The sequence below is a fragment of the Scyliorhinus torazame genome, chromosome 1 (genome assembly GCF_047496885.1).
Source record: "Scyliorhinus torazame isolate Kashiwa2021f chromosome 1, sScyTor2.1, whole genome shotgun sequence".
Taxonomy (NCBI): Eukaryota; Metazoa; Chordata; class Chondrichthyes; order Carcharhiniformes; family Scyliorhinidae; genus Scyliorhinus; species Scyliorhinus torazame.
This window is the reverse complement of record NC_092707.1, coordinates 49764584-49778590: the sequence shown is the minus strand read 5'-3', so window position 1 is coordinate 49778590 and position 14007 is coordinate 49764584. Positions and strand designations below refer to the sequence as shown.

The 14007-nt window shown below is 49.2% G+C and overlaps 1 protein-coding gene across 3 annotated transcripts in view; it reads left to right on the top strand.

Moving 5' to 3' along the window:
• emid1 (EMI domain containing 1) overlaps nt 1–14007 on the top strand; it is a 531354-nt gene that overhangs the window by 486132 nt on the left and 31215 nt on the right. For all 3 annotated transcript variants that reach the window (XM_072491083.1, XM_072491261.1, XM_072491172.1), the window contains exons 10-12: nt 3256–3308; nt 3875–3937; nt 6308–6352. In XM_072491083.1, the coding sequence (XP_072347184.1) occupies nt 3256–3308; nt 3875–3937; nt 6308–6352 (161 nt within the window). The remainder of the gene's footprint in view (nt 1–3255; nt 3309–3874; nt 3938–6307; nt 6353–14007) is intronic.

Genomic DNA, 14007 nt, shown 5'->3' with positions numbered 1-14007 from the left:
CTGGTTTAGCACAGGGGTAAATCGCTGGCTTTGAAAGCAGACTAAGGCAGGCCAGCAGCACGGTTCAATTTCCGTACCAGCCTCCCCGAACAGGCGCCAGAATGTGGCGACTAGGGATTTTTCCCAGTAACTTCATTTGAAGGCTACTTGTGACAATAGGTGATTTTCATTTCACCTGTACATTTTCCAATGGCCCACTTAGTTAGTGGGAGCTTGGGCAGGAGGTTCTTATTTGCCAATACAAGAGGAACAAAAGAAAAGCAAAATAAAATTGGAGTGGGAAAGAAAAATTGTAATAGCACCCTCTTGTGGCCATCTGTGTATATGTGTACGTATAGTCAAACCAGAATAGACTAGTTTTCAGCAGCATACTTTGACCTCCGTGAACTGCACATAATCTCATTTCTGTCCTGTAAAGATAGCACTGTGGGTGCACCTACCGAGACAGCGGCAACTCACGAAAACAGCTCACCGCCACCTCTTAAGGGCAATTAGGGATGGGCAACAAATGCGAAGTCCTGTAGGTGAATTTTAAAAATCACAGTCTGGTGTCGACATGGGATTGTGGACTTTCTCTCGCCAGACATATTTAGATTGAGGCGTTTCCAGCAAACCAGTAGAAAACTTGAGTTTATTTTTGCTGAGAAATAGGTTTTAAAATCTAGTCTAACAGAAAAGGCAGTTTGCACACGTGGGTGGACAAAACTTTGAAGGTTGCTGCATCAACAAGTATTACTGGATGACTGGAAGAGTATCGTCACGACCGAGAGACTTGCGGTGCGTAGGTGGAGCGGCTAGACATGTACTTCACTGCTAATAATATCCTCGATGTTCCTAATAATCCAGCTGTTAATCAGGCAGCAGGGCAAAGGAAAAGGGCGATATTTCAGACTGAAAGCAGGCACAGAGGTGAATGAAACACTCAAGAATTTGCTGGGCCCTACTAAGCCAAAAGGCAGAACGCTGTCGGATATTACGTGTAAACCTGAGCAGCACAAACATCCCAAGCTATTTGAGATTGTGGAAAGCTATCAGTTTGTAACCAGGAATTCAACTTTATTTTGGCTTTGAAAAAGCTGCCCGTCCCATTCTGTTTGCAGAATTTCAAGGGGGAGCATTGTGGGACAGATTTATGCGCACTTTAAAAAGTGAACGCATTTGCAGTAACTTGCTGGTATTGCCAAAGTTAACATTTGACACAGATTGCCTAACAGGATTGATAGCGAGAGAAGTCAAAGTTAACTGCCAGTGGTCCGCTGAAGTAAACAAACTGAAGCTGAGTAAACCGAAGGACCCAGCAAAGGTAATTAGTTGGAGAGGTACTTGAACGTCCTGTTACCACTGCTTAGGCCAACATTGGGCACGGAATTGTCCATTCCTGAAGACAGTGCGACAGCTGCAAGAAGAAACATTATCTTACCAAGGCATTTTGAAAGAGCCGTAACGGAGAAAAGGCTTGCTGGAAGAAACAGCAGTTACTGCAAATGGCTGCCGAATAGCACCAGGTTGATCAGATCTGAAGCACCAGAATATCCAGTGCAAGTGTCCAAGACAACGTAGTCCAGGTAGCATTGGATGGAGCTCCGATAAACATGGAAGTCGACATGGGTGCATCCATCAGCGTGACTCCTGATTGCTCAACCATCAAAAGTTGAGTCAGCATCAGCCAGAGAAATCAGGCCTAGAATTGGGTGGCACGATAGCACAGTGGTTGGCACTGTTGCTTCACAGCGCCAGGGACCCGGGTTCAATTCCCGACTTGGGTCACTACCTGTGTGAAGTTTGCATGTTCTCCCCGTGTCTGCGTGGGTTTCCTCCGGGTGCTCCGGTTCCTCCACAGTCCAAAGATGTGCAGGTTAGGTTGATTGGTCATGCTAAATTGCTCTGTAGTGTCCAAAAGGTGAGGTGGTGTTGCTGGGTTACGGGAATAAGGTGGAGGCGTGGGCTTAGGTAGTTCTTTCAGGGGCCAGTATAGACGCAATGGGCTGAATGGCCTCCCGCACTGTAAAATCTATGAAGTTGGTACATTATGGAGGACACAAAATCTCTACACAGCACTCTAGTGACATCAAAATTGACATCGGAACAGCATAGCTTTACATTCTTATATTGATCTGCAATTCTGGAACAATCTATTAAATTAATCGGGAGGAAAACAAATTTTGCAATCATTTTATGGAAAAGGATTTATACTTGACTCCTGTTATTTTTTTAGCTCTTCTCAATAGCAATAAATGCTGGCCTTGGCAGTAATGTCCTCATAAATTATAACTGTGTCATACTTGCGAAGCAAACCCAATTATGGCATTCTGTGGGGAAGTACTGAAGTGTTTTGAAGAGCTCAATGAAGAGAGAGAACCAGAATTCCAGAAACCCCAATATAGAGCCTGACCCATACAGGTGGGTCAACGGCAAGGAGGCAAGACAGAGAGGAGGGCCATGGCATGGTCTGTATCTGCATTGGTGTGCACTGGTGCTCCATCAAATTTGGATGAGTATTGAAGAACATTGGGCAGAATTTATAACTCTTTTGAATTCCACCCCACTTGCACAGAGTTACAATTAGAGCCAGTGGGCTGAACTGAATGCCCTCCTGCCAAAGGGTTTGAAGGTAGGGGACACGGTAAATCCACAGCCTACCTGCCTGACTCTGCCCGCACTGCAATTATACCAGTGGCAGAAGTGGCGCAGGCAGCCGGGCCACTAGTAGGGGGTGGGTTGGAAAGGCCAACATTCAGTCAGCCAGGAGTTTCCCTGTGTGTGGTGGTGATCAGGTTGTCTCTCTTTAACCGACCCATTGAGTCCATTAGAGGGCTCCCCCTGCCTCCCCAATGTGTAACTCCCCCACCAATTGTCTTACCCTCATGTCTTTTCAACCCCTAGCCCCACCTGCCTTGCCAACTCCCAAATTCTTTCAAAGGTCCAATCCACTGCAGCTCACCCAAGTGCAGTACCAGCAGTGGCCACTGCTCCCACTGGCACTATTGGTACATTGAGAGCTGCTAGCCTCTAATTGGTTGGCAATTCTTTCAGGCGGGACTTTCTGTCCCATCTCCAGCCTGGTCGTGCACCTAACCATTTAGCGTGAGTTAGCGGGAACCACGGAACCCCATTTAATTTGACCAATTGTTTCTGATTTGCTCCTCCTCTGAGAGAGCTCCATGTCATCATTATCTGGTAGTTAATAATTAGAGGGTTTTGAATAAAATAGACATTGACACACATTGAACGCAGTATTTTGTTTAAACGTTTTAGGTTCACCTGGTCAACAAGGACCTATTGGACCACCTGGGCCTCCGGGAAAAGATGTAAGTCATTGCAATAATGGAGTACAAATGATTCATGTGATTGTAATAGAGAAAATCATTCCAATTTCACAGTATACCCATTTGTGTCCACGTTAGTTCTTATTATTTTCTTTGGTGTTCCTTTTGGCTTTACTTCCATAGATTCATAAAATATGAGTCCTGACGGCATCAACATGGCCTCAGGATGAGCAATTCTGGCCCCTATAGGGGGCCAGCACGGCACCCCCCCCCCCCCCCTCCACAGGCTGCCCCTGGACCCTACCACGCCGAGGTCCCGCTGGCTAGGAGCAGGTTAGAACGGCGCCGGCGAGACTCGGGATTTTTGTTATGGCCGCTCGGCCCATCCCGGGCCGAGAATCGGCGGGGGGGGCGCATAGAGCGGTGCTACGCCGACCACACCGGCGCCAATTCTCCGCTCTGCATGGAATCGCACCCCGGCATCAGGGCGGCGTGGCACGATTCGCGGCGATTCGCCGGCCCAGCCCCGGGCTGAGAGAATCCCGCCCACTGTATTGGAAACCGCAGGTTTCACTTTTCTAAACAAAAAATACCTTTATTTTGCACAGGGATTGACTGGTCGGCCAGGCTTGACAGGACTAGAAGGACCTAAAGGTGAAAAAGGAGACAGAGTAAGTTGCAAACATGTTTATGAGGTTGGAGTTGGACATGTTTGTTAACATGTTAGAATATTAGAATGACTTATACGACCAAAGTGTAGTTTATTTTAGCTACATCTGTGAGATGAGAATCATGGAAGCAAATACTACAAACAGTTCATGACGAATATTGGCTTAACGGTGGAATTGCAATTAATTAAAAGAAAGTTTGCTGGGCCAAATGATTTATCCAACCCTCAATTTCCCATGATTCTGCATTATTTCTTCATCTCCCCTCTACCATAGGTTTCACTCTTACCCATCCAATTGTAGACGAGAATTTCTAGGAATGACATCTCTTCCCACGGCTGCACCATCACTTGTGGAGTGCCTCATGGATCTGTCCTTGGCCCACTCTCTATTTCATCTGCGTGCTGGCCATTGGCAAAGTCATCCACAGACAGCTTCCACAGTGATTTCATGACTATGGAATCTGATCTTAGCTCACCTAAAACACCAGGTTTCTGCAACCCCGTCACATCAGTCATGAGTGATGGGGAAAGTTCAGCAACAAATTATGGGAGGAAGCCTCTCGAACATCCCCAATATTAATAATAATGAAGCCCAGGACATGAGAGCTAAAGATGAGGCTAAAGCACTTCCATTCATCTTCAGCCAGAAGTGCCGAGTGGATGATCCATCTCAGCCTCCTCCTCAGGTCCCCAGCATCATTGATGTCAAGTTTTCAGCCATCTCGAATCACTCCACTTGATATGAAATGAAATGAAATGAAAATCGCTTATTGTCACAAGTAGGCTTCAAATGAAGTTACTGTGGAAAGCCCCTAGTCGCCACATTCCGGCGCCTGTTCGGGAGGCTGGTACGGGAAACTGATATCAAGAAACTGCTGAGTGAACTGGATACCACATGAGATTGCATAGAATGAATTGAATTGGCTAAAGACTATGGGTCCCAACAACCTTGTGGCTATTGTGTTCCAGAGCTAGCCATATCTAACTATGCTGTTTCAGTACCTCTACAAAACTGCCATCTGCCAACTAAGTGTAATCTCGTTCATGTACGGGCCAAATCCAATCCAGCCAATTACTGCTCCATCAGTCTACTGATAATCATTCGCAAAGTGATGGAAAGTGTGTGACAGTGCTACCAAGTGGCACTTACCCACCAGTAACCTATACGCCAAATGCCAAGGATTCTTCTGCAGCACCTCCACAAATTGTGTCTATGGAAACACCATTGCCTCCAATTCATCACTGTTCTTTCACTGTCCTTAGGTTGGCAGTTGCAGGGTTATTTTTCCCAGCTGCATTGGGGAGGGGGGATGAAACGACACAAAAAGACCTTCTCAAGGCTAACTGGGCATGGACAATAAATGTCTACATCCCAAAGGATCCTTTTTAAAAAGTAAAGGTCTATGGACAAAATGAATGAAAACCAGTGTAAAGAACTAAAAGCGAGCTGCTCTTTTTGAATGCTGAAATAAACAACGATTAACAAATGTTAACCAAAAGCGAAGTCCTTTCATGTAATCTTGAGGCAGCAGCTGTTACTGGCTGTGTCAGCTTTATGGGCCATGTTCGTAACAAGTGTTGTTGACTGCAGAAAGCACAAGTCTGCATCTGATACTACTGACACTGTTCCTGTGGAGACACTTCTCGAAAGGAATTGAACCAGTGGGCAAAGTAAAGCCAGGAAACATGATTTGTACCATGTTGGCGGGGGCAGACAATTGCTGGTTGGTTATCAGCCCACTGTGTCTGCTTTCAGCTGCATACTGTAAAGCATGATTTGTGATTGCAGAGCTTCTGTAGAACTATCCAGTTCTGCATCAATTAAATACTTCAGTAAAGATCCTGTCAGGAACTTTGCACATTTATGGGGTTGAAAACCACACATTTACAATGCCACACATTGCCAAAAATTTGCTAAGTGCCGATTGCAAAGAAAAAGATGCAGTGTCCCATTTGTTTTCAAGAAAGTTTCAGTCCAAAAGGTTGACTGAGCTTTTCTCTTTCTCGTCAAATAGTCATGTGTTGTGGGCGGCATGTGACACAGTGGTTAGCACTGCGGCTACGGCCCTGAGGACCCGGGTTCGAATCCTGGCCCTGGGTCACAGTCCGTGTGGCGTTTGTACATTCTCCCCGTGTCTGCGTGGGTTTCACCCCCGCAACCCAAAGATGTGCAGGTTAGGTGGATTGGCCACGCTAAATTGCCCCTTAATTGGGGAAAAAATAATTGGGTACTCTAAATTTTTTTTTTTTAAATAGTCGTGTTTCTGAGGCTAATTTCTGCCATCTTCTGATTCAGAAGTTAATTCTAAAAGAGTAACTTGTAACTCCATAATGGCTACAGTATGAACATTTCTGTTTTTATCTCACTTAGGGCCCATCTGGATATCCTGGAGAAAGAGGTCTCACAGGAGAAACAGTAAGTCGTGCTACCGGTTTTCACACATCTCAACTTTTGAAGACTGAATTAATGTACTTATTTCAATTATATTTTGATCAAGTTAATAGGTTTGGATATGTCAAGCTGTAACGATTAACACTCCTGCTACTGGATTGGAAAGGCTTGAGATGCACCCAGTTGCACTTACTATCATTGAAGAAGTGAACTGCAGCTTTCTGGGGAGTGGGAGAGGATCGCTGCTACTGGAAAGAAGGATGAGGGAACTGAGAAGAGTGGGAAGTGATCCGGGAGAGGGCAGTGATCGAGAGAGCAAAGCAATTGCAAGGCAGGGTAGCCGTGGCCAGGTCTGCACCTTGTCTTTTTGATATTTTTGGTAGCGGCTTGCTACAGTTCCCTTTAAGGACTGCCTGTTGGGACACACGTAGACCTGCTCTTTATCATGCAGCGAGCCCAGTTCTGGCTACCTCAGAGCAAAACCACATTACAGAGTAGGTTTCAAGTGGGTCAAAGCACTTGATACAGTGTGTAAATCTGTACAGGAAAAGAAATCAGCAGATAATGAACAGTGCTCGACATACAAAATATCAATAGCCTTCAAACATCTTGGAGCGTTTTTAAAAATAATTTAGAGTACCCAATTCTTTGTTCCAATTAAGGCGCAACTTAGCGTGGCCAATCCGCCTGCCCTGCACATCTTTCTGGATTGTGGGGGTGAGACCCACGCAGACACGGGGAGAATGTGCAGAGTCACAGGACCGCTAATTAGTTTTTTAACACCAAGAAAAAGATTTTATTAAAAATGAAAAAATTGGACTACGATACAATTCTCCTTTGCCCCCCCTTCGCTTAATAATTAGACGCAGATTTTAAGGTTAACAAGAATTGAGTACAACTTAAGCGACAATGGTCTCATTAACACAAAGTCCATTTAAGCACACTGATTGGCTGTGGTCCAACACACACATTCCCTTTGAACCCAAGTTGGTGTCTGTGGATTTTTCCTCAAAATCCCCCTGATGATGGTCACATGAGAGTTTCCCAACTCCATCCCCAAAAACGCATTCTAAAATCGTTCTCATAAGTATGCTTTCCATTAGTGGTTTACATTCCAAAATCCAGTCCAAATTTTCCAAATGATTCCTTTAAACAAAGCTTCTACTCCACTTTTAACAGTGAATCCAGTATCCAAGATTTTCACCACCCCCTTTCGGATTTAACTTTGTCATAACTGCTTTACAAACTATTCACAATTGCTTTAACTCCCCAGACTCAATTAAAAATGGCATCAAACTTTCAATTTCCCTCTGAACTCTGCTTTTCCAGTTTCAATGTGGTTACTGCAATTGTCGCTGTAACCCAGAACATTTTGTTTGCTCTCCCTTCAATTCTTCTGAACAATATCTTGGTCTCTGTTCTCTTAACTTCAGCCATCTTAAGACATTTTGTCTGTCCCAATTCCCTGGTCATCTGGACAGTCACTGATTCTTTGAGGCATCTGCCTCTTTGCAGCTCTCTTATCTTGTCCAGTTTCTCCTGGCAGAGTTGAGAGATGTTCACTCCCTGGTGTTCTGTCTCTAACTGACAACAAATTCAACTAAAACTACGAACAAAGGAATGCCCTTCCCTCTGGAAAGTGGCCCCCAATGATAATTTATTTATTCTTGATGCTGTTGCCCTCTCTAAGCACAAAATTAAACCTACCTAAATCCATACCATAGTTCTAAAGTTTACCAATACAAATATAAATCCCTTAAAACTACCTTTGTTTTCCTAACACATGTTTATTCATTGTATTCTTTGTAAGAAAAGGTCAATCAGCTTATTGAAGTTTATTCCTTTTGTAGATTATCTCCTCCCATTATGATATTTAATCACAATTTCCTACATGGTCTTTTTTTTGCACATAATTTGTCCCATTCCTCCTTCCTGTTAGTCTTGAAATTGCTTTTTTTGTTTCCCCTTTTTTTTATTATTCTCTGTCTGATCAAGCTGAGAGTTTTCAATTCTGTGTTAGGAATCGGAATATTTTCCATTCTTTGTAGCCAAGCATGCTCAGGTACAGGTGTAGCATGGGTTAGATGTAAAGATATTTTCTTATTCTGCATCAACGCTGCCTTTGTACCTCAATCCCAACCTCAAAAGGATGAACAATTAAGAGATTTCTACTTCCCACTATTCATTCCAATCAGCTCAGCACCCTGTTTGATTGAGTGCTTGAACTCAATTAACTCAGAACACACTCAAATGGCACAAGATTCTGTTTGCTTCGGATTGCAGGGGTGAAAGGGCAAGGGAGGGTATGTTGATAAGAGTTAGATGAAGTATGGCAGGAGGACGTTCACATGGAGCATAAACAAAGACAGCGCAACAACACAGGCCGTGGGCTAAATGGTCTGTTTCTGTGTTGTGAATTCTAGGTGATGTTTAATCCTACCTTGCATTGAGCATCTCCCCCTTTCAAGAATAAGCTATTTTAGTTTATAGTGTAGTAATTTTCTTCCTGCTGCCAATAGGGGGCATGATTCTCTGATGCCGCGCCCGGGTGGGAGAATCGCCTGGCGCGCCATTTTTCCACGTGACGCCGGTCCGACGCCCTCCCACGATTCACCCAAGCGGCGAGATCGGCCCCGCGATTCACCCAAGCGGCAGCGCCAGGTGTCGGTGGTGCGATCAGAGACATGCCCGGTCGCACCACCGACACCTGGCGCTGCCAGTCCCGGAGGCCTGCAGCGGTATCGACCACGGTCCGAATGCTCGCAGAGACAGAGCCCAGGGAGTGCGACATTCCTGCCATGGACTGTGCTATCTCAACCTGTGAGTGCGCTACACCATCCATCACGTGCGCCAGGCAGTCTATGCTCTCCGCGACTGACTGCTGGGACTGTGCCATCGCCTGCTGGGACCGGGCCATGGCATGGTGAGACTCGGCCAGGGCCCGGAGAGCGGTGCAATGTCCTGTTGGCTCTGTGAGATGGCTGCCTGTGAGAGGGCAGCCCTCTCCTGGGCCATGGATGACGCGTGCACGTGAATCCCAACGCCTTACAGAACCTGACCAATGGCCGAAACTGTTTCACCCATTGCCTCCACCGCGGACGCCACCCGTGCGGTGTCGGCCTGGGTGGCTGCGATGAGCGGCACCACTCCCTGCTCCTGGATGCGAATGGACTCCTCTAACTGCGTATGCAGGTCCTGGAAGATGGCCCTCATCACGTTATTCAGTCCCTCGGTGGCCACATGCATCGATTGTCTGGGTGGGTCAAGTCCACCCAGGAACCAGGGAACCGTCTGGGCGGCAGCTGTTTGCTGGGCCTGAGCTGCCCTCCGACCGTCCAACCCCTCGGCTGCCCCAAACTCCACCTGCTGTACCAGCTCGGCTGTATGGTGCGCACCAGACTGTGACCCGGGAGCCTCATCACTTAACTGCCCAACCGAGGTGAGTGTCTCTACGATGGTGGATGGTGTGGGAGACAGCAGTGCCGCTAGCTCGAGGTCATCGCCCGTTAGGAAGTCTGGTGTGTACTGGTCCCCCTCATCGCCCGGCACAAGGTGCATGCGGCCCATGTCATGTTGCCCTCCAGGTGAATCCGTGGACTGTGTGGCCGTTCTCTGTGCATCATCGTCACTGTCCGTCCTGTGCCCCTCAGTATTGTCTCTGTCCGTCGTATGTGCGTCCCCGTCCAGCGTCCCAGACTGAGAGGATGGCCCTCCTGTCCGACCGACTGCCACCCTCTGGCGTGCGTCCCTGGGTCCACTTGAGGTTGGAGATGGTCGGCTTTGTCTTGGCCGAGACGACCCTGGATGTTCGGTGGCTGGCCCTGGGGAACACAACGATATGGGGTTTGTTAGACATGCTGGGCCGGGTGTATGGTGGTGGTGGGGGCAGTGTGTGAGGGGGGGAGGGGATCGGGGATGCAGTGGCATGAGTGCGAGGGGGGAGGGGATCGAGGGTGCAGTGGCCAGTGTGAGGGGGGAGGGGATCGCGGGTGCAGTGGCCAGAGTGTGAGGGGGTGATGACGGATTGGGGGGGGGGGGGCGGGGGGGGGGGCGGGTGAGGACATGCAGGGTTGTCTCGCTTGCTTCTGCGCCTCCGACCTGGCATGTCGCGACCTCCCGGGTGGCGGATCCCCCAGCGAGGTCCAGGGCCCTCTGCTCGTGAACATTTAGGGGGTGCATCAGAGGAGAACCCCCTCCGGTTCTCATACGCTCACGTTGGTTGTGAGCTGTCTTGTCCTGGGGTGGGGGGGGGTTGGATAAAGCATCACAATTAGGCGGATATCATCAGGGCGTGCAGATATAAGCTATATTAATGCTGGGTGAGGAGACAGTTGGAGCCACGCCATGGCATCTATTCAGGGGTGTCCCGGTGCTCATGTGGGTCGAGTACAAAGTTGTGCACTCTGAACCCCACCCCCTCACTCCACTTCCCCCCCTCATGCACGGGGGGTGGGGGGGTGTTGGTTGTGACCCGGGGGCACCCCCATGGCACTTACCCTGGCAGCCCAAGTGAGGTCGTGCAGCTTCTTTCGACACTGCTCCCCGGACCGGGGGGGGTGTCCCACAGCACTCACAGCAGTGCCAATTTCACGCCAACCGCGCCTCACCGTGCTGGACGGCTGGCGATGTCCACGCCTTGGGCAGAGGGTGGCCCTTCGGCTTTCAACCTCATCGAGGAGGGTGTCCAAGTCCGTGTCCCGGAACCTCAGTGCGGCTCGTCAGGGCCCAGCCATCTCTCCTCCTTCTCCTCCTCCTGGGTCCTTCCTTGCGCGGATCGCGCCATTTATGGCGCAGCGCCGCGTCATTCGGGCGTCGCGCGCTTACGACGCTGCTTTCGCGCCACGCCCCCAAGTTCCTCGCGGCCCCGCTCCTAGCCCATGTTTGGGCCCTGAATCGATCGCGATGGGGGCCGTTTCGCGCCGTTGTGAAATTCGAAGGCGTTCACGACAGCGTGGGCACTTAGTCGCGGGAGCAGATAATCGCGCCCAGGGTGTTACCAGATCCTGTCATTAATTTCCACTTCCTCTTTTCTCATCTTTTCTCTCATATTGTGCAATTCTTACATTTTTTTTTAGAAAATGTACTTCTTTATTGCTTGTGGTTTTATTACTCCAATGTTCTATTCTTGCAGTGTTCCATTTCCACCTCTGTAACACTACCCGACTCTGTCCACATCAGTTCAACTGCTGCTGAAATCTTCATTAACGTCTTTGTTACCATTTAGCCTTGACTATTCCTATGCACTCTTCTTAGCACCGTTGCTTCACAGCGCCAGGGATCTGGGTTCAATTCCTGGCTTGGGTCACTGCCTCTGCGTCGCCTGCACGCTCTCCCCGTGCTTGCATGGGCATATTCCGGGTGCTCTGGTTTCCTCCCACAAGTCCTGAAAGAGTTCCTTGTTGGGTGATTTGGACACTCTGAATTCTCCCTCTGTGTACCCGAACAGGCGCCAGAGTGTGGTGACTGGGGGATTTTCACAGTAACTTCATTGCAGTGTTAATGTAAGCCTACTTGTGACATTAATAAAGATTGTTATTATTGCCTGGCCTTCCACGGTCGCATAAGTGGACAGCACAAGTGGATTCCCTGCTGAGTCACTGTCTGTGCGGAGTCTGCACGTTCTCCCCGTGTCTGCGTGGGTTTCCTCCGGGTGCTCCGGTTTCCTCCCACAGTCCAAAGACGTGCAGGTTAGGTGGATTGGCCATGTTAAATTGCCCTTAGTGACCAAAAAGGGTGAGGAGGGGTTGTTGGGTTACGGCGATAGAGTGGAAGTGAGGGCTTAAGTGAGTCGGTGCAGACTCGATGGGCCGAATGGCCTCCTTCTGCACTGTATGTTCTATGTTCCACATCCTACCCTTTGTAAACTTGAGATCGTCCAAAACTCAGTTCCCCATGTCCTTCCTTACACCAAACCCCACTCCCCCATTATCCCCTGTGCTTGGCTAGCTTACATTGGCTTCTGGTTACGCAGCCTCTCAACTTTAAAATTATCAACATTTCCCTTGTTTTCAAATTTCTCCATGGCCTCACCCCTTCCTTTCTTTGAAATCTCCCAATTTTGCTTCTACGGAAATAATTTATTTAGAAAATATTCAAAGAGGAATTTTATTATAACAGAACCAACAGCCATCAAATTCCCTGAATCCCCGCTCACCGCACCCCCCCTCATCCCCATAACAAAATCAAATCCTACATCAAAATACAGAGACCAATACTCCCACCCTCCCTAACAGGTGCCGGTAACCAGCTCCCTGAAAAAGGAGATGAAAGACTGCCACCTCGAATAGAATCCTTCCACCAACCCCTTCATGGTATATTTGATCTTTTCAAAGTGCAAGAACTCCATCAGGTCCACTTAACCTCGCCGAGGCCCAAGGTGGCACCGGGAACCTCCACCCCAGCAGAACTTACCTCCGGGCTATTAGCGAGGCGAAGGCTAGAACATCTGCCCTTGTCCCCATCTGCAGCACTGGCGAGTCCAAAACTCCAAAAATGGCCACCAGCGGGCACAGCTCCAGCCAAACCCCCCAAATCCCCAACATTGTATCAAAAAGGAAACCCAGAAACTAACCGGCTTGAGGCAAGACCAAAACATGTGCGCGTGATTCGCCGGTCCCACAGGGCTCCGCTCACACCTATCTTCCACCCCCGAGAAGAACTCACTCAAACTCGCCTTAGTCAGGTACGCCCTGTGCACCACCTTGAACTGGATAAGGCTTAACCTCGCACATGAGGATGTGAAGTTAACCCTGTGAAAAGCTTCACTCCACACTCATTCCTCAAGGAAATAAAACCTCCCACTTACTCTTTACTTCCTCCAATGATGCCTGCTCTGTGGCCAACATCTACCCATTGACATCCAAAATCTTATCCTTCACTAACTCAGCCAAGGACAGAACCCTGTCCATAAGCGAAGACTATGGTACCAGGGGAAATTAAGGAAGCTCCTTGCGTAAAAACACGTACCTGAAAGTGTCTAACTACGTTCCCACTCGGGAGCTGGAACTTCTCTAACTTGTCTAGGCCGGCGAACCTACCTTCCAGAAACAAGCCCCTAAATCTCTCCAATCGCTCCCTCTCCCATGCCCTGAATGATGAATCTCAGCCAGATAGCACAAACCTATGGGGCGGGATTCTCCACTCCCACGCCAAAGTGGCCGCGCCGTCGTGAACGCCGTCGAGGTTCACAACGACGCGAAACGGCCCCGGTCCCGACCGATTCAGGCCATGGCAATGGGCCAGGATCGGGGCCGCGTCATCTACACGCGCCAGGCCTCGTCTCCCGCATAAAAGCGGCGCCGCATAGATGACGCGGCCGGCGCCGCATAACGGGCGTCATCCGCGCATGCGTGGTTGCCGTCCTCTCTAAGTCCGCCCCGCAAGAAGATGTCTGACGGATCTTGCGGGGCCGCAGAAGGAAGGAGGTCCTCCTTTAGAGAGGACGGCCCGACGATCGGTGGGCACCGATCGCGGGCCACCCCACATCTGAGGTACCCCCCGGTGCAGGATCCCACCTCGCTCCTCCGCAAGCCGCCCCCCCAGCGTTCACGCACCGCTCACGACTGCAGCGACCAGGTGTAGACGGCGCCGGGGGGAACCCGCCGTTGTGGCCTGGCCGCTCGGCCCATCCGGGCCTCAGAATAGCGGGGGTGCCGGAGAATCGCCAGTTTCGGTGTCTC